The 21,471-nt window shown below is 35.9% G+C and overlaps 1 protein-coding gene across 26 annotated transcripts in view; it reads left to right on the top strand.

Moving 5' to 3' along the window:
• The window catches only part of ABI3BP (ABI family member 3 binding protein), a 131,821-nt gene that overhangs the window by 7,700 nt on the left and 102,650 nt on the right, over positions 1-21,471 (top strand). For all 26 annotated transcript variants that reach the window (XM_088156063.1, XM_088155976.1, XM_088156069.1 and 23 more), the window contains exons 2-3: positions 12,624-12,803; positions 20,527-20,595. In XM_088156063.1, coding sequence (XP_088012189.1) covers positions 12,624-12,803; positions 20,527-20,595 — 249 coding nt within the window. The remainder of the gene's footprint in view (positions 1-12,623; positions 12,804-20,526; positions 20,596-21,471) is intronic.

The raw sequence follows: 21,471 nt of genomic DNA, 5'->3' as shown, positions 1-21,471 counted from the left end.
CATTCCTTCCTGCTCTTTGGTTTAGTTACGAGGAACATAAAAACTGACAATTCTAATAGAAATGTCTTCTTGCTTGTGTTGGTTATTCAGTGCTCCTTAGCAGCTGATACATCTGATGTGACTCAGTTGGTATTTTGGAGTAGGAGTTAATGTATGTCCTTTGTTAATCGAGTAAATAAGATTTTTTTTTTTTCTTCAAAATACTAAAATACTAATTATACAATTAATCTTAGCTGAAGAACTTCTTAATTGTTGGCAGATTTGGGGATTTTTGCTTCAATGGAAAATCTATACTCAACTTGCACAAAAGGCAGTGTGGGATCTTGCTCATTTTTGGTAAATGCATTGCATCAAAAATTATTTGTTTTACTCTTTCAGACTTTCATCGATCCCCTGTACTCTCCCACTTTTGGTGACGTGGTCAAAGAGCAGTTGATAAAAGCATTAGTATGTTGTCAATGTACAGCCGTGGATTCTTAGAAAGCAGCTTCTCAGTAATGTAACTAACATACATTTATTGTGTTCTCCCACTCAGAAATACTTAGAGCAATTAGCAAGGGAGATCGTATGCTATTATTATATTTATTTGAAGGCAATGTGATGCTGCTCGTAGTATTAAGGATGTAGAGAAGTTACATATAGGGAATAGATAATCTCATTTATGCCCTGTTGAAACTTCAGGCATTGTGAATAATTTTTTCCATGACCTGGCCCTTCTGGATTTTTTTCCAATAATTTGTTTTTGTGGTATTAAAACACTTGTCAGTTGTCAAAAAAAAAAAAAAAAAAAAAAAACTGGCATGGGGAAGAACATCTCATTTAAAAACTCTGAAGTCGTGAATCATTATTTATGTGCTTAATACACTCTTAAGTCAGGGAGCATTCCTTGGGAATTAATGTAATCTACTGCACACTGGGTTACAAGATCAGTAATGAGAGAGACACAGCTTCTTACATACCATAAATTCTCCATGAGCATTTGGATAAATGCCTGAGAGAAGTACAAGTGAAAATGCAGAGTCAGGCCTACAAAGATTTCTTAGTTGATGGTTTTGTGCATAGATGTACATGCCCCTATCTCACCCCGAAATTTTCGTAAGCCTTGCTTTTGTGTAGCTGGCAGTATTCTTTATTGGCATTTTTCTTTCAATGAAATATGAGCTAGATAATTTATTTTTAAAAAAATATTTGCAGACATAGAAAGATAGGTTGGAAAGAGAGATTACTTCCTGCAGCTTTTTTTCATCTCTGTAGATAAAATGGTGAAAATTGAGCAGGTGATGTGACAAGGAATTTGTGAATATAGTTAGAGAACATAAATTCTATGTCATGTCCTGGGTAGGAAATGTGGGAGAAAAGATGAAACACCTTCAGTATCAAAAATAAGTATTTGTCTTATCTTAGTACTCACCTAGTCATAGATTTTATTGTATATGTTGTATACTTATCAGGCTTGGTGTCCATTATTTTCTGTAACCCACTGATTTAGAACCATTTACTCCATATTTTAGTTTTCTTAGGATGAGTTAACAATGCTTCTGCTTCACCATGTTCACAGAGCTGAAAAAGAATTTTGGTCAAATCTAGGAATTCAGTAATACATTCTAAACTTATGAAGTATTTATTAGTACTTTTTAAAATTAAAGATGTACTGGCAATTTGTTGCTTCTTTCTTCCGGATGTGTTTGAACTCTAGAATCATTCCTTTGATCTCTGCAAACTCATAATGTGAAACAATATAGAAGAAGATTAAAAGGATCACCTCTGATTTTTCTTAATCTGTTGGGGTTTTAGTTGGGTATATTTTAGAGTAGTAGTAAGAAGCCAGGTCATCAGTCTTGAGATCTGTCTCATCTAATGGTGCAAGATGAGATACATTTTCCAGCTGGAAAAACTATGTGCAGTTGGAGTCAATCCTTATAGGACTGGGCTGTATCCAGCAAGTGTCATAGACATGTGTGAGAACGTTCAGTTTGGAGACCAGGAACATAAGTGAAACCACTTTATCTTGAGTACTCTTTTGGAAACTTAGGGCAATTTTTAAAAATTTACATTGTGTTTGTTTGTGTCTACAGTTTTCTAAACCAAAGGGAAGTAACTGGCTAAAAGCTTTGTTGACAGGCTTGGCTCCATTGACAAGCCCAAATCATAGTTGTCAAAGTGCAATAGAATTTCATATTTCACAACTGCTTTTGTTACTGACAAAGTTTTTTTACTCTTTCTGAGTTTAGCATTTGATATACAACACCGACTAAGAATTTGTATGTGTGCTTCAGATATTTAATTGCTTTATCATCTGTCTGCTTCTAAAAAGTGGGGAATTTATTCCAAAGTTAACACAGAATATTGCAAGCACCTTTGCCAAGTGCCATTCAGAGCTATTAATCCTTTCTTTATTTGAAGTCCTGTATGTCTTGGGTGTTATTTTGAGCAGAGAACACAGGTATTTTGTGTGATCCTATGTGGGTTGCAATGCTGGAAGTGGAAAACCATTGTGACTTCAGAAAAAGGATAATCCCATTCCATTTCCATCTTTTTTTTAAATGTTATTTTAAAGATTCTTGCTTCATTATACTCAGCATGGAGGGAGGGACTTGTAAACAGAATGTCACCTATTTCTGAATGGGCATTTCCATCTAGTTTGTTTTCCTTCGATTTCAAAGGAGGTCATTATGGACAACTTTTCTGCTTCTATTTCTTCAACCCAAGTTCTTTCCCGAGTGTACACAAAGCACAAAACATTCTCCCTCATTGAAATGAGTATAGGAATTACATTGGATGTTGCTCAAGAACCAGGTTCTTGAGCAATATCAAAGGGGTATCAAAAGGGGCTTTGGACTTTTAACCACCGACTGCTATTCTTTGAGCCCATCTTCTCTGTAATGTAGGCATCCAGTCAGCATTCCTCCAGTCTGACAGGAAGGATACCTGTGGAAATTGTGCCAAAGCTGAAGTAAACTATATTCACCCCTTTCCCCTTGTATGCAAAGCCAGGAATAATATTACAGAAGGCAGCAAGCTTTGCCAGACAGCCTGGCCTTGGTAAATTTGCTCTGGCTGTTACAAATCAGCTTCTTGTTCATCATGTGCATAGGTGTGACTGTTCCTGGTGACTGAGGCCAGGGGCAACAGCTTACAGTTTCCTGGATGTTCTTTCTTGCCTTTACTCAATCAATTGCACTGAGATATTTTTCTCTTCTCACATAACAAATTCATCTTGCTTCTCCCTGGTAATTCTCCTAAGTTTATCTATATACTGAAGAGACCAGGCCTTACTGGATTTTCATTTGCTATATGTTAGAGAGAGGAAGTAGGATACTGGAATTCATCCAGAGCACTGAGGTGCGCAGCCCTCCTTGAGGCTTTATGGTGCATACTTAGATGTGCAGAACAAAAGTAGTAGCCTTCAATTGGAAAAATAGTCATTTTTATAAGGAAACATAGGGCTGAAATGGACTTCCTGTCCATTTTGACAACCTTGTTTTATTCTTGAGACCGTTTGTTCCAGAGTGTAGCTTCCTGTATCAGTTTTCCAGATATTTTCCTTGCTACAGTTTGTCACTACTTTCACAAATATGGAGCAGAACGAATTTATACTGCTTTTCCTCAGGGCTATATTTGGATACTATCTTCATATCTATATATGTACTTTTTCTCTAAGGTCAATGACTCCTGTTTTCTCAGGCTTCTTTCCTAAGTAATATACTCTGTACCTCTAGTCATTGAATTTGACTTTTTTGCTGGATTTATCAAGATGGTCTGTTTGCAGTGCTCTATGTTCTCATCCACTAGTGATAAGAAACCTTTATAGAAGTGAGAACTAGTGCATAAAAGACTAGGATCCATCACTTCAGATTTAAAATAGAGAAGGTAACAATTTTGAAACATGGCTATAGATATGTTTCAGATATAGATATGTTGTGGATTCCGAGGCGTATAGATTAGTTTACTACTAAAGGGTTGAAGTACATGCTGGTTTCAAATTTATTCTGTTACTACAGCTTGTAAATCCGCCTAGCTGTCTAAATACTATTGTCTTTAAGCAGGTTTGTCCCTAAAAAACATAGTTATGTGCTGAATCAGAGAAGGAGGTAGAACAAAGTTAGCTTTAAAACCATCTAAGCCAATATTACAGAATACTGAGCTAAAGTCTTGCTCTTTCAATTCCTTGTATTATGGCAAATAAGGTAATATTTATCACAGAAGATGATATCTGTATATGACTACTTATTTTGTTCTATTAACACAGATAAGCATGCACATTTCAATTTATTACTGCTTGAGGTTTTTTTAACTGTTGGTTTGGAGCTGCCTTATTATAAGTAGAATTTATACTTTCTTGCTGTTCATTATTTTGATTTTTTTCTTCTGAATGATTCCTCCCAAAATGTTTCAAAAGATCCCAGGATGAGCAGTCACAGAGTGAAAAAAAAATTAGGTATTCTGGTGTAATAAATGGTGATTACGTGTAAGGAGCAGACTCCAAATTGGCTGTAGGGAATGAGTCTTTTACTACAATCTGAGTACACAGTAATCCATGTAGCAGATTATCTGTGCACTCAGTACAAAACACTAACATCCTGGATTGTAAAGTGTATGTTCTCACTCTTCTCACAGAAGCAAAGGTGACTGTTTTTTTATTGTGCCTTCGATTTTTGATTCTTCAAACATGCACTGATATTTGTAAATGAAGGGTGGCTTAAGGAAGTGGTGATGCCAAACACTGCCTGTGACTGAGTAGGTGATGGCAATGATCATGCGCTGCCTGCTCTTAAACAGAGTTATAAGAAACTTCCTGCATTAAGGCCTCTGGTCTGTAATACCAATTGCTTCAATAAATTGGAAGTTTATAGGCAGAGCCTGTCCAACAACCTTTGAACTCTTCATCTGCTCAAGTTCTTAGTGGTTTTTTTAGCGTTTCCTACTGAGGATAGGTTGCTAAAGAAAGACCCTGATTTTATTCAGCTGATCAGCTCTAAAACATGACCAATTTGTATGAGGCCACCTTCAAAGAGCACATTTCTCTTTTGGTGTTTGCATTGGCTGATGCTCTTTAAAGGCTTAAAAAAAGAGAGTTAGACCTAGAAAATTTTTGAGTCGCTCCTTACAGTCTTTGGCTTGCCTTTATTGAATATATTTATGCAGAACCTGTCAGGTTCTTTGGCCAGGACACAGTTTTCTTCATAGCCCAGTGTGGGTGGAGTTGCCTTGGACTTGTTTCCTTGGACAGGAGAAGAAGCCAGAATTGGAGAGACAGCTCTTCTGGGCAAGATGCAGTCACTGTCTCATTAGCTCTGTCCAGGTGAAATTGCATCCAGAAAAATACATACCAGGCCAGTCCGGATATAACAACAACAAATAAGGAGCTTTGAGAGCAAAGCCAGGGGAACAGGGCCCTGGACAACCTAAAGATATCAGATCAAAATTAAGCTTTATCCTACTACAAATGAGTGATCCATAATCTAAATTGAAATAAGAGTTTCAGGTTGTTTTATTGACAAGTAGTTTTTTTAAATAGTCTTTTAAATTTGTGCACTGTTTATTTTTAAAGTATTATCTATCAAAAATTATTTAACTTGAAGGAGTTTCAAAGGACATTAGGCTTTGAAAATAATGAATAGACTTAGTTTTGTCCTTATCCTCCAGATTGTTCAATTTTATAAATTTTTGCCATCAAACATCAAACTAAGTTTACTAACTGGACACATAAAGGAGCTGGATTTTCTAAGGTTTAAAATAAAAATTAAACAGAATCCCACAAGAGGAGCTAGGGTCAGGTTGTTGTAAATCATATCAAAGAAGTTTTCGGAAGTATGACTCCTGTTCCCTTTTCCATGAGAGCTGCAGGCCTGGTTATTTTCAAACAACAGTTTTCTTTCTTGTTTTCAGTTTTGTTTCCTATTTTAATAAATAATGAAAAATTACCTGCAGAATGTAAGCTGGAATTGGAGGTTGGACCACTGAAATGGGATCCCAAGTTTAAATCCAGACTGTTTTCAGTTTTGCACCCTAAAAACAATGACAAGTACTTTACTAAATCAAACAAAAAATAATTTTCAACCAGCATGCTTAAGGAGCCTTGTGAAGGAGATAGTGATAAAGATGGAAGTGGAACTTCAGTGAAATTCTCAAATGACCTGAAAACGGGCAAAACAGATAGATACATAGAAGCTGGAATTGCTAATAACTAAATCTTTACCTCTGCATTGGCCTAACTGGTCCTAAAGTACTAATGAGTACAGCTTATTAACTCAATTCTGAACTGTAGTAATCACTAGAGAGGAATTGGCAAAATAAGTTTTAAAACCTTATAATTTCATAATATAAATGTTCCAACAATTCTCTTTCAGAAGTATATATTTATTTCATAACATTAAAGAGCAGCATATTTCTGATTAGCATTAATAAAACTAAAGGTGCATAGCAGCTGGAGGAAAAGGTGTCAGTAACCTTGAAAGAGTGCTGTGAGAAAGGACACAGGAAGGGATGGGGCTGGCCCTGGGCCCTCACAGGGAATCTCTTCCTTTCAGGTCACTACCTTCAGCTGAACACCTGCATTGAGGAGTTTCCCTGCTGCATATTTCAGCTACTCCTTTGGTAGTGAATTTCTCTATCATTTACATTACTAAAGTGGTCCCAGATATTAAAGAAATATGGAGGGCATGACAGTGTAGCCTATTTTATTTGCCATGTGCATTCTGTTAAGAATGTTGATACACCTAAGAAAAGTTGAAATGAAAGTAGCTTGAGAGTGTAAGTTGAGAGCTTAAGAGATAGGTTTTTGTAGATATGCAAAAACTTGTTTGTGTTTTGCACGGTTAACTGCTGAATGTTGATAGCCTGTTCTTCTGAAGCAATGTTAGGCTTGTGTAGGCATAATAATAATTCGAAAAAAATGATTGGGGAACTTCATTTGCAAATGACAAAACTACATACAAGGCTGTTATCTCACCCTCCCCTAAAAAGGTAATCTTGGTTGCTCTCCTCACACTTACTTTCATTATTCAGAGTATTTGTGAATGTGAATTTCATGGCCAGGGTCGTTAGTGTTCTATGTAATCTGTCATGAGAAGGGATCAGATGTTCTCCTAAGCTATCTGACTGGAGGATAAAAAGACAGATTTTAGGCAGAGTGCAGAGTAATTTGGCAAGAGGCACTGGGCACAAACTGGAATATGGGAAATTCCAGTTGGATATTAGGACTTTTTTTTTAAACAGAAATATGCTAAGCACTGAAACAGATTACCCCAGAGATATTATGGAATCTGTGTCCTCAGAGGTGTTCAAGATTCAGCTGGATGTGGCCCTGAGCAACTTGAGGTCTGCTTTGAGCAGGGACTTGAACTAGATGACTTAGAGAAGTTCCTTCCACCCTAAATTATTTAGATTTAGATTCTGTGGTTGTGGCTGCTTTAGAAGTGTGTCTTGTTTATTGTAGTACATAGAAACAGAACTATTTTTAAATGTTTCCCTTTTTAAGATGTATTTGGGTTGCAGCCAAACAACCAATATTTCTCCATTTTGGCAGCCAAAATAAATACAAAAATATAAAAGAGCAGAAAAGAAAAGTTTCATAGTTTTAGATTATCACTGAAAACTTGCCTGGTGGTACTATGACACCAGATTTGGAAAAATCAAAGCACTGCTGTGAATTATTTGAATAAGTGAGGTAGTGCTTACAAATAGATGGTGCTAATATATTTTCATAAGGCACACTTCATTTGTCTAGCACTCTGGGAAGCAGTGCTGGATCTTGCCTTCATGCCCCTTAAAATCTTTGAAATGGTGGAACATAAACAGTTTCAATGTAAGGCAAAAGGAATTCTGGCAACAAAGCCAAATTTGCTGTAATACACTACAGCTGTATTTCACCCTCTAGTTTTGTAGGGCAGAGTTTGAGGATCCTCACTCTATGGATAAAAACAAAATATAGGACTGTATTTGATCACAAGAGACCATGCACTCTTAAAGAGTGGAGTAGATTCCTGGTATGAGTGAAAGTAACATCTGAACTATTAAAAGTTTCAGTATTTTTTTTCTTTTGTCTCCTGTTGCCTATACATTCCAACTAGCCAAACTATGGTGCTTCCAGCTGGATGCTTCAGGCCATTGGAAGCTATTTTCTTCTTTCTGAAGACTGGTGGTGACTGGTTCTCCTGTGCTGCAGCTGATTCATCAAGCTGTTTTTCATTCTCTACCAGTTTCAGCAGATACTCCTTTCCTTAGAGTGATTCCAACACTCCAAGTGCTCTGATGCACTCAGCGTCGTGCTTTTACTTCAGATGTGCTTTGCACAGTTTCTGCTGCTGATCTTGGCCATCAGCTGACTTTTGTTGAAGAAAATACCTGCAGATCAGTGTGGAATTTCTGTTGGCAAGCATGGAGGGAAAGATTGTGTTTCAGAGGTAGCTATAGATCTCAGAATCTTCCATTTGGAAATGGCCTCAATATAAAAGAATTACATTACAGATGCAAATACTTGGGACCAGAGTTTCACTAACAAATGCCAAAAACTGGCACAAATTAATATTGAATTAGAGAGCATCTAGTTTATCATTCGAGTCTTTCATCAAGGAGATGCAGGGAAAAAAATTCTCCTAAAATCCTAATACGACAAAAATTATTTTCTCAAAATCAAATTGATTCTTATCACTGTATCATAACAGTTAAGTTCCTAAGAATTACCATGTCCATTAAATCATATTCAATGAAAGTTTATCTGAGTGGTGACTGAAAGAGGCATATTACTCAAAATAAGAATGCTTTCCTGGTTAATTGTTCAAAACACTGTGAGGTCAACAGAAGTGAAATCTATATTACTAATATGCTCCTGGGGGCAGTCCCCATTTACCAACATAATTTATATATCATTTATATCTGCATTGCTGCAGGCTGGCCCTCTCGTGACTAGGCTGGCAGTGTCTGCAGCACATAGGATTGAGCTCTCCTTGTCCTTGGTTGCTCCACTTCTCTGCATACGCTTCCAGAGATTGGTCATTTATTGTTTTACCAGTTAATATTCATCCCTCATTTTCTCTGATTCTGGAATGCACAAAGCCCATGAATAGGAATGTGGTTTAGTCATATGAAGTGTGGTATCTGTGTTGTTGCTTCAGTGGTTATTTTCCCTGAAAAACACACAGCTAAGTTAAAGTGAAGAAGGAGATTTGTCTGCCTTGCTCTTTGCTGCTCTTTGGGTCAGGCTTTAGGAAAGACAAGTCCTGCTTGCCTAACCTGATCTCCTCTTATAACAAGGTCACTCACTGGAGTGGGGTCACTGACTGGATGAGGGGAACGTTGTGCCTGTTGTTTACCTTCAACAAGGCCAAATGCTGGATCCTGCACCTGGCTCGTGACAACCCAAAGCTGCCTGATGAGAAAGGACTTGGGTGTGCTGGTCACCAGCAGCTGAACATGAGCCAGGGTGTGCCCAGGTGGCCAAGAGCCCAATGGAAGCCCAGCCTTTATCAGCAATAGTGTGCCAAGCAGAACCAGGGAAGTGGTCATCCCCCTGTACTTGGCACTGGTAGGGCTGCACTCTAAATTCTGTATTAAATGTTGGGTCCCTCTCTACAAGAAAGATGTTGAGGAGCTGAAGCATGTCCACAAAGAGCCACAAAGCTGTTGAAGGGACTGGAGCTGAAATGTTATGAGGAGGAGCTGAGGGAGCTGGAGAAAAGGGGGCTCAGGGGAGACCTTATTTCTCTCTACAGCTGCTGAAAGGAGGGGTAGGGGCCAGGTGGGGGTCAGCCTCTTCTCTCAAGTAACAAGTGACAGGACAAGAGCAAATGGCCTCAAGTTGTACCAGGGGAGCTTTAGATTGGATACTAGGAAACATATCTTCACCAAAAGGGTCATGAAACATTGGAACAGACTGACCATGCCCCAGAGGTATTTAAAAGTTGTGTAGATGTGGCACTTGGGGACATGGTTTAGTGGTGAACTTGGCAGTGCTGGGTTTATGATTGAATTTGATGATCTTGATGGTCTTTTCCAATCTAAATAATTTTTTCTTAATGTTTTTTTCCTAAACTGTACAGGGACTCTGCAATACCTTTTGCCATCAAGGCCATCACTGTATTTAAAAGTAAATTAGTGGAAAATCACCTGCCCTGTCAAGACAGGGTGGTGAGGACAAGGATGCTTTTTTTTTAATTTCAGGTGCATCTTCCTTTTCTTCTTCTTTCCTGCCTTACTATCTTTTTTTTTTTTTTTAATACATTATTCCTTTTTATTTCCTGCTAGATTTTAAAAGCTCTCTTGGTGGTTTTGATATACTAGATACAAAAAAGAGGTCTAAAGTGTCTTATCTCAAAACTACTACTGTTTTGGGATCTCATTTAAGCTTTCTAATTGCAGAAACCTCACTGAGAATTTTAAGGCTTTAATAAAATCAAGACTCTTTATCACTATAATTGACTGCTTATGAATAAACAACGGTATCCATCTAACCAAAATTAGACCCAGATGAATATATGAATATGATATGAATCTTGATATAGAATTAAGTCTTCAAATTGATCTAAAGTATAACTGAGAGATATGTAGATAAAATTGTGGAGAAGCGTGATTTAAATTATTGTAAATTTAAAATTAAATAGATCTTCATTAATTTTCTTTTGTAAATACAGGTTTGAGATTGATTAATCAAATTTATTATGGAAATCAAATTACCATATTTGAATTAAGTTCTGTAAGTCTTATTTTGTTCTTAGACATGAATACTCAATAGAGACCAGGAGACAATCATTTTAATCATGCTCAATGGGTTTTGAAGAATCTTAAACAGTCAGTCAGAGATAATAATCCTAAACTTTGTTACCAGATTTTACTAAGTGTCTTTATGAAGCCCATGAGAGGTATTCGAAGTGTGTTGTGTTTTCTTCCTGGTTTGTGCTACCTGGAGCCCTATCAATATTCAGAGTTGCACATTCTTAGCAGTTTTGTGTACTAAAAATAAATGAGCTAGGATGTCATGGAGGTTAGAAGCAACTGCCTCCCTTTTCCCTGTGAAGGTATTGCACTGCTGAAAATGCCAGAGAACTGAGTTTTCTAGAAGCCTTGCACTCTTCTGGAACCTGGCAGAGTCGCCTTTGGAAAATTGTGACAGTTTCCTGGCTGAATCATTTTTCTTGATCAGCCTTTAGATAAAGGAAGGGAGGCAGATGTTTTCCATCAATTTTACTTGTATGCTTCTTTCTGTAAAGGGAAGAGTCATGAAGTGTTGGCTTAAGGCTTTACATTCTGTATGCAGACAACTGCAGATGCTCAAATCATCTACTAAAACAAAGTGAGGGGTTTGGTGTCTTGGCAACTCTAGTCATTGGAATTTGTCTAAAAAAACCCCAGGGTATCTTGGGGTGATACCCGAGAATCATTATGTACTTGTCTACAGAAACTTTGAATATTAGTCTGCAATTACTGAGAGACACACAGAGACAGAGAAGGAGAGAGAGAGAAAGAGAAAAAGAAAGAAAAAGAGAAGTTTAGTATCCCTCTACCATATTTTTCAATTATATATTATTCATTGTTTACATCACAGTTTTTCTTCAGGATTTAGTTCCTGAAGTGAAAATGATTGTCTGCAAAGTTCTGGATTTTTCCTGATAAGTTAATTTCAGCCCTCATGATTGGACAGATGCCTGAAAATCTCCTCGGGTTAAAAATTTATATTTTGAGAAGGCGAAGAGAAATAACAACCCAAAATGTACTAGTTCAGTGGTGGTGTTGTAAGTTTGGGGAAAAGCCAGCAATTCAACAGTTCTGAAAATATGATAGGCCTAACAGTAATAAGGGAGTATTAAAATTGTACATATCGAGGAAGGAAAAGGGAAAAGCCAATCCTCCCTTACCCCACCAAGAAAAAGCCAAAATACCAACTTGTAGCTAAAAAGTTAGTTATTGTGTTCTGAAGTCATTCTCTATTGCTACAAGTTAAATTTTTGCAGATGGATATACAAGATGTTTCTTACTTTATGTGCTGTTCCCCTGGAAAGCATAAAAATCAGTGTTTAAAAATAATTTCTTCGTAGTTTTGAGTAAAGTATTTATGTTAGTTAGGTGTCCTGGTGTAGTTCCAAATGCAAAATTACATTTCCAGCCCAACAAAGGGAAAAAAATTGTAGAAGATTTATTTGGATCTAGTGACTATTTATCCTCTACCATAATTTTTGACTGTGATTAACTGATTAATTTAATTTTACTACTTCATATTTTCTACTAAGAAGCAAAAAAACTCAAACCAAAAACTTGTGCATTTTTCTCCTATGAGTCCTACATATGGCTAATACTACTATAACTCTTACATTTAAAGGAAAAAATACTTGCATTTTTTCCACTTACTTCATGCATGGTTTTACTTTTGCAATTGTAGATGTAAAAGCAAATGATAATGGTAAACTAGTGGAAAAACAGTCATGTTGGCAACCACTATTTTGCATGACTGTTAGTTCACTTTTTAAAATACATTGTGTTTCCAGGAGACATCACCTATAAGAAATTCTTCAGTTGCATACTATTAACAAATTAAACAGCCCTATATTGTTATATTGTCATGTCCCATTATTGAACACATGATGGCAAGATAATGCATTTTGATCTCCTCTTTTTCATCCTTTCCCCAGTGAAAAGGCAGAGTCTGAAGGTTCAGATCAATGCAACAGACGACACTGTTTGCATGAGGTATCTTCGACCAAGTCAAAGCACCAAGCTAGAAGGTTTTGTCCTGGGCTATGGAAGCAACTTCTTTTCTAATCAGTACATTCCTTTACCTTCAGAAGGAAAAAACTACATAACAGAACTTGGTAAGACTGCTTTGCTTTGCATGCTGTTGTTGTAATGAATTATGGGAAGAGACTGAAGAGAATATGAACCTTTTGTTCGCCCAATTTTTTGTTTTATTGAGATATTGCTCAGGGTTTCTTTGTGTTTGTTAAAGGTAGCTGTCAAGAATTTCAGTGGAAAGTGGAATTAGCAGATCCTTCAAGGAGAACTAGTTCTTGTTGTTTGGGAAAGTTTACTTACTGTTATTTGTTTTCGGGATTTTCATTTTACTGAGAGACTGTACTAGAACACATCACAGACCAAATGGGATGGTTTTCCTAAAGATGCAGCTATGAAGTAGAATACGAGGGAAATGTACATGCTTTTAACAAATAATAGATCAAGCACTGAAACAGTCTTGAGGATTGTGTGCTTGATTCCTTCTGACAGAAACATTCATGTCAAAATTATGCCTCTTCTTGTTGGGATCTACTCCAGTATTACATATTACAGATGAGCCTCTAACTTCCATGTCAGACGTTACCGATGGAATTCCGTGAGCTGTTTTATGGAAGAGATTAAACCATGTTAAGAATGCTATATCCTGTTATCTGGAATGGGGAGAAAGAAGAATAAATTATTAAAACACGGATTTATCAGGATTTGACCTTTTGAGAAATCTGTTAAATCCCTAAGAATTTTCCTATTGATTTCTTTAAGCTTTTCTAGCCTGAAATGAATTTACCCTCATCATTGTAATGGGGGTCAACTTGGTGTAAAATAAGGGGAATGAAAGGATGTATGTGCATAGAAGTAATAGTTGCCATATTTTTGATGTGGTCAAAGGCCATTGTAGGTGTCTGCTCTGAGCTGACAACTGCAGAATAAAAACTGAAAAAATTAGATGTTAGACAGGGACTAATTAAGATATTAGAGACTGACAGGATCACTGTTGCAAAGGTCAAGTTTCCTTTTCATGAGTGTACTCCTGGGATCTCTGTAATTGTCACCACTCCAGTGTTTGACTTCACAACCGTCACTTAATCTGGATCTGGCTTACCTGATTCACCCTCTGTGTAACTTTTGAATCAGTTTGCTAAGAATGATGTACAGGATTTTCTGTAGTATACTGTGCATTAGGCATAACAATGCCTGTTGCAGGAGTAGTGAGGATTAATATTTTTCAGGTGCTCTGAGATCTTAAGGAAGAACAAAAAAAAGGATTGAATGTAACATCATGTAAGATCATTTGCACTTCCTGTTTAATAGATGTCTTTATATCTAATCTTTTGTGAAACTGAAAACTGAAAGCTCTAGGTCACCTGGAATTTCAGGTATATTGATATTTTGTAGCTTTAACCATAACAGTTAATGGCTGGAAGCTAGGTCACTTTCTTTAGTTCTACAGCACATCAGAGTGCTGACCACATGCATATCCATTTGCTGTAGGGTGTCTGGAGAAGGAAAAGCATAAATGTTGAGAAATACTCTTCCTTTATGATTATTTCAAAGTCAAAATTTTATCTCTCATGCTAATAGACGTTTCCTTGTGACAATAAATCTATGCTTGTGACTTCTGAATGTCCAGTAACTGAACATGCAAAATGCAACGTAATATAGATAGCAAGACAAGCATTTCTAATCTTCAGAAGATGTCATCTTTGAAAAGACAGGAATAAAAGAAGGTATCAGCAATATGTACTTCAAGTTGCAAACATTTATTTAATGCAATTACCAGTACGTTTATTGGAGCTGTGGCTTTCAGTTGAGAGATTTAGAATTAGATTGTATGCCTTGTCGACTTGTTTATTGGAAACAAAGAGTGCATAATCTTTTTCATTTCACAAATATTAAACACAACATTAAACTGCAGCTTTGACTCTGCTTTCTAAATGTGTATGGAACACGAGCTAAAGCAATAAACATCAGTTGTGCTTTTGGCTCTACTTTAGATTGACTTGTGTGGCTGAAAGGAAGACAGAGATGATTTCTAGCACATTCCCTCCTCCCCACCATACTTAGGGATCAGTTGCTGGCAGAAACTGGAAGAATTGCAGAATGGTTCTTAATTCTAGGAACAATGATTAAATTTTATTGTGGCAGCCAAGGACCTCAGCTCTAGTATACACTTTATATTGATTTTAGAAAAAGCGAAGTGTTGTAGAGGGACAAGAAAAATGCTCTCAAGAAATATGCCAAAGATATAAACCTCCTAGACCCTATTGCTGAAAAATCTCAGATTACCTTTGTACTCCTAGTACAACTCATATATGATGAAGTTGGCCTAGTATGGTATCTTCATATAAAAGCAATGTACTTTTTCAGTTTCACACTCAAGGTTGTTTATCCCATGTTCTAGATATTCTGGTTATCCAAGTGCCACTGCACACTCTGAAAATGGTCTTATGAGTTCCACACATTTTTTCACAGTTAAAATAACTAGGTTTATACAAAAAACATTCATTTTTACTCTGAGAACTCCGTTTTGGTCCTCTTATGCTTTGACTTATCTGAATTTTACAGAAAGCAGGTGAGTTTACTGGCTTCCCTGAACAGTTGTAGGTGAGACTTTTATTGAACAGGATGTGGAGGAAGTGGTTCCTGAATATGAAAATTCAGTGTTCTACTCAGAACCAAGATTAATACAATTGAATGGTTCCTCCTTTCTTGTCAGTTTTAGTGGTTCATGGAAAGAGAAACCTTTTCCCAGTCAATTTAGGGACTATGATCACAACCTTAAATGGTTTTGTAGCTGAAAGATAAAGATTATAAATGGACATTTAAGGGCATTTGTAACAATCTAAAAGGTTATGTTTTTCTAATTCATTAAGGAACAACACTGTGGAATATAATCCCCTGGGAGAGAGATTAGATCCAGGAGAATGGAAGATCCATGAAAGTGGATCTTGTTCTGTTACTATTAAAATTGTTTTTTCTGTGAAAATTTTAAAGGAAAAATTGTACAGATACACAATCAGCTGTAGACGCTACTCAAAAAAAAAAAAAAAAAAGCATTCATTTAGGTGTTAGGCCAATGTAGGAAAACACACAGACTTCACGTATAAGTCATTATTCCCTTCCTAAAATGCATCAATCCTTTAAAATATCATTTCTTCTTTCTAATAGAATATAGGTCCACAAGGTAGAATAAAGTGCCTTCCAGACATTTCTACATTTCCTTGATTTAGCTCTGCATTTAGCCCTGGTTTTCCTTGTTTTGTTAATGGGAGCAGCATAACTGATATTCTCTTTGGATAGTTGTCCCCAGCTGGAACTGGAATATGTAAGATGACACAATATACACAACTATATATATTTCTAAGGCCCACAAATTCCATTTTTCCAACCCAGTCATTGTAGATTAATATGAAATTTCTGCTGATCACACACCTCTTATGATGCTGTTAAGAGGAAGCTTGAAGTCAGCAGCTATATTAATTTATAAAATTACATATCTATAGATGGATATATTTTTAAAGAAATTATTAAGGACATGACATTTCCTAAGATTTTCAGGAGAGATATATGACTTTGTACAATGTGTGACATTCACCTATATTTCATCCATTAAAATATTCAGCACTTCACTGCAGTAATTCTTATCTTAAAATATCTGTTTTCCCATTGTTTGCAAATTATATAGTAACTGAGGCAGCAATTGCATAACATTATCAATAAATTTGGATCTGCCTGCAAAGGGCATGTCCAAAGAGAAAAGGATTCTGTTGGATTTCCTGAATTTGTAATGAATTTCTGCTGTCCCAAGCAGCTTCATGCGCTAGTAGGTAGATCTGAATCATACTGAAATGTCAATGACAAGGCAGCAGCAAAGTTTGTTTCCAAGAATTATGCCTCTGTTTCAGGACTCCGTGTGTGGTTTGTGCTGAGTGTACTTTATGTACTCACATGACAGTAAACAGCATTATTATTGGTTGTGAAAGCTATTCAGACAGTGTCAATAGATATCAAGATGTTAATTCAGCTAGGCTAATAAAAATGTGAATGGACCCATCCAAAAGCTCTGTGCTTGATTTAAACCTTTATCTTTATTTTTTCAGTCTTCCTGACTCATAAAGAAAGAGTATTTGCTTAAGAAATTTGTGTTAGTCTTTTCTAACTTGGCCACAAAGATTGCAAGCCAGCCTCCCAGAAATTGTTGATACTGTTGGAGAAATCAAAAAAATTGGGTGGAGGTAGGAAGGTTTTGTAAGAATGAACAGTAATTATTTAACAGAGTGAACAAATTCCACGAATTCCAATGACACATTTGTAATGCTATTTTAAGATTTATTCTAAATTCATCGGTCAGTTCCTTCTTACATTGTTTTGCTTCCAAGTGCATATAGGCTAGGCCCTGAATAGTGTGCTTGAATAAAAGCAGAATTTCCTAGCATTCTGTAGTGAGTGTTAGTTGCCTGCTGCCATTGATTTGATAGCCTAGCCCATGGCATGTGGAAGTAAGTGTTCTCTTATGTTAATCTGATGTGCCAGTAGCATGTATTTTTGTTACATTCTGGTTGTCTTCATAATCTATTAAGGTGGGCAGTAGAAGCTTTTTTCTTTTAATATCTTTATTTACTAATATAATAGCCCATGTCTGGGGAATTATACCACTAAGAATTAGGCATGGATTTATTGAGAAGTTCTCTGGTACATGTGGGCATTTTCATAGAGTATTTTGTGGCTAAAGAATTGAAGGTGCTCGCTATTTGGACTTTATTTCTGTTCTGAAAGGAGTTCTTAGCCAAGATCTTTGTTGTTCTAACCTTAATAAAGGGGGTTAGACAGTAATAGATTCAAATAAGTGGTCTCAGAGTAGCAGCCCTCCAAGAATGTGGAGCCACTAAGATTTTCATAACAAATTTGCAAATGTATTTCAAACTTAACCTGTTAAATCTTGCCTTGTTTTGTAGGGATCCTTCATTTATGAGATTGTGGATCCTCACAGATGAGAGACAGACAGATCTATATTTTGTATCTTTATCATATACATCTCTGTTATATACTGATTAATGTTGAAATGATTTTTGGAGGCAGATGTTCGATTCATGCTTCTGTGTCCAGACATTTCAACATTGATCATAATTAAGTAACTGTCTTTTTCTTACTAAATACAGTTCAAAGAAAATAAGAAATATTCAGTTGCAAACAGGATTGTCTATACTCTGTGGTGTAGTTTGCTCCAACTTGAGGTTATAATTTTATTTTTCAAACAAGATTCTCTTCTTAAACATATTTTCATGTAAATAGTTGATCTGTGAATCATAATTACATCCAGTCAAGCATCCATATTTTTATGACTGACTGTCACATTTTCCTACCTACCTCCTATTTCAGCAACTTATCTCTTAAGCATTAAATGAATTAGTGCAAAGTAAATTATGGTTTTATTTAAGTTCTGCAGAATTTTCGTTTTCTTCTGCTGTGTTACTCACCTCTCCCCAAGATTCCTGCTTCTTATAGACATGGATCTGTGGAATGGATTATGACTATATAGGCATCATAAAATAATAAAGATTATCATTAAATATTTCCTGTAACTTGACAGAAATGAGTAGTTGGGTGAGGCAATGTTTTAACGCCCTGAAAATGAATTGAGTCATGGTAGTATCAGATGATTTCAGCATTGTGATGCTGACTGATAGTCATATTTCTCAGCAAGAAGACTGAATCAGTGTGGAAACTCAGTAGTCTTTTGAACTTAATAAAAGAAATGTTGAATTTCAGTGGAAGACTAAGAAAGAGCTCCCATTTCTAATGAGTCAGGGCTCATTATATGATATTGAAAAAGCTCTCTGAATTTTTTAATTTCAGGTGCCTTGGATATAGAATGTATATCTGCCCAGAATAAAAGCATTTCAAGGCATGTGTCCACCAGTCCATGCATAATTGATACTGTGCATCAAATGAATGAATTTAACTTAAATTACAGTTGCTCTACTCTCCATCTATATCGTAGCATGGGTGGTTCTGCTCAGGAATCATGGAATCATATTTCTAAATTAAGATACATCCTAAGTAGGATGAAATTTCTTGTTGTATCCCAGGTATTGAATGGATATGTTTAACAATTTCATTTTCTGATTTCAGTTATAATGATCATAATATTGTGTTAAATTCAGTGGTTCTAAAAAAGTGGTACTTTTTAAACCTGCCTCTACTCTAACAGTACTGTCTCAACCTCTATCTCAGCCTATTTTCCTAAATACTTTGTTTTGTGGGTTGTATTGCAGTCAGAAGAGCCATGAATTCTCTGGAAAATGGGAAAGTGTTGTATTCTTTATTGAGGCAACATTTGTTAAAGTCTCCAAAATAAAGCTTAACGAACAGCATATAGCACAAAATATTTCTACAGAGAACACTTTGCTACAGAACAGAAACACCTGCTAGAACTAATGAATTCTGAAAACTGCCAGGTTTGGTAGCTGAGATGTCCAGTGAGGCATTAACAGTCTGTTTATTGCCATATTTTGTTTAGCAGTTGATCTGTTTCCATACTGCTACACAAGTAATTTCAGATTTCAGACAGAATTAATTTTTCCATTTATGGAGCAGGGAAAAACTGTTTCAAAATATTTGAATAACTTTCTTTCACAATCCTTGGACATTTTACTGATAAACCCATAAATTTTTAGAGTTTTGAAGACTGGCTTTGTAGTTCTTGAGCTTTCAAGGCCATGCTTTAAAATAATCCTATTGAATACTTCATGAGAGTTACAACAGTCTCACAAGTGGAGTAAATTGGGTTTAAAATAAAGGGAAACCAAATTATTTTAAAGTGTTGCTCTTTCTAGTTTTTAGTCTCAAAACAAAAAATGTCCAAGTGATTACACAGGTCCCACACTTTTGTACCCCTCTAAATATTAAAAAACATTTTTTGTAAATGAAGAGGTATTTACATTTTGGGGTTCCTTTTTTTAACTAATTCTTTTTTCCACACTGCTTTGAACAGCTGTTTTCCGTGCTTATCTTGGTTATTGGGTGCAGGTGACACCCATTTAAAAAGACTAATTAAACAATTAAAGTACATCCATGGAATGGGTTGCTGGTGAATTATGTACACAGAATCAATGAAGTTAAGTTACAGTGGTTTTCCCCCACACTGGCAAAACCTTTTCAGTAGTACAGCATTGTACAGCATTGGATTATTTTGGTACTGCTATTCCTTTCTCTCTCTTTACAGAAATCTGAGTGTAAGAGAAAACGGAATGATTTCTTTTTAGTTGATAGAATTCAAGGTGCCTGTTACACTAAAAGACACAGAAAATTTAGTCTCTTATTTATAGTTAAACATTTACATAAATGTATCTAAACTAGAATAAGAATTCTATGTAGAGTAATCTTATTTTTTTTTAAAGCTATAGTAAAAATCATTTTGGTTGATATAGAGTGAACCAAATTGTGCCTGTGAATATCTTGCTGGAATCTCCTAAGACAACTTCTCTCATGTTGTAGTTAAGAGAGACCAGAGCTTGGCTTTAAATAATTAAGAAGGGCAGAAATCTCTGACATCTGGCTTTAAAAGTAAGGGAAAATCTTATTTCTGAAGAGGAATTCCCAAAACTAAAATAAATATCTAAACCTTTGTTTTAATCAAAGCATTTGTAATTTTGAACTCAAAGAATTTTAAAGAAAACAGCCTAAAGATCATGAAGATTAGATAACGTGTAAAGAATTCATTGACTTTTTCTTATTAATTTCAGATTAATCTATTTTTCAAATAAATAGCACATCTGTACTAATTGCTTTTTCATTCATTTGCAGATGCAGAGCCACGGTATTTGGTTTCAGTTAGACCATCACGTGTTTCAAATAACAAGAAATCTTGTTCAGGTATTTTAATATTATTGCATCTCATTATTAAAATATTTGAAAGAAAACAGAACCTTTTGCTGGATTTTTCTGAAAAGATGTTTCTACCTGTAGGCATCTGACTGGGATGCACAAATTCCATGCATGGAAAAGTAAAATGTAGGACAGTGTTTTCTAGTCAGTAGCCACACACATGGTGTTCAAAACATGACGATGTACCTAAATATTTTTTGCATAAAGGTTTTACAAAGGAGAATTTAAATTTAGAATACTAATTTCTGATGTTTAAAGGCATTAAAATTATTCTCCCAAACCACAAGTAAGAGTTGCTTCATCCACATGTGTTAATGCTCTTTGTTTCTCGTTGGAAAATCATAGTGTATGTCAGTATGTCTCCCTCTATATCAATACTACTAAGTTTGCAGATGCAGGAAGTTATGGAAAGAGTGATATTTCCAGCTGAATCTATACACAGCAGAATAGAAATCGGAATTTTATTCTCATCAGTTTTCAAAGTCTTTCTATATGACCTTAATCATGTCACTAATATTGTTAGTTCTGAATTCCTTACGTTAATATGGAGACTTAATTCTGTACTTTAATATGGAGACTTCTTTCAGGATGGCTGGACTGTTGCAAAAAATAAATTGATGACCTATCCCTGGAAGCACTCAAGGTCAGGTTGGACAGGGTTCAGAGAAACCTGATCCAGTTGAAGATGTCCCTGCTCATGGCAGGGGACTCGGACTAGCAGGTCCTTAAGGGTCTCTTCCAACCCAAATTATTCTATGATCTTTAGATGATTTTTTTTTTTTACTAACTCCTGGTAATGCTTAGGATAAATCTTTTCCTGCTCTTGGCCAGCTGTAATACAATATGTCTGGAAAGATTTTGGAA

The sequence above is a fragment of the Sturnus vulgaris genome, chromosome 2, assembly GCF_052056855.1.
Source record: "Sturnus vulgaris isolate bStuVul1 chromosome 2, bStuVul1.hap1, whole genome shotgun sequence".
NCBI classification, from domain to species: domain Eukaryota; kingdom Metazoa; phylum Chordata; class Aves; order Passeriformes; family Sturnidae; genus Sturnus; species Sturnus vulgaris.
Note: the sequence above shows the minus strand (reverse complement) of the source record. Positions and strands in the feature narration are given on the sequence as shown.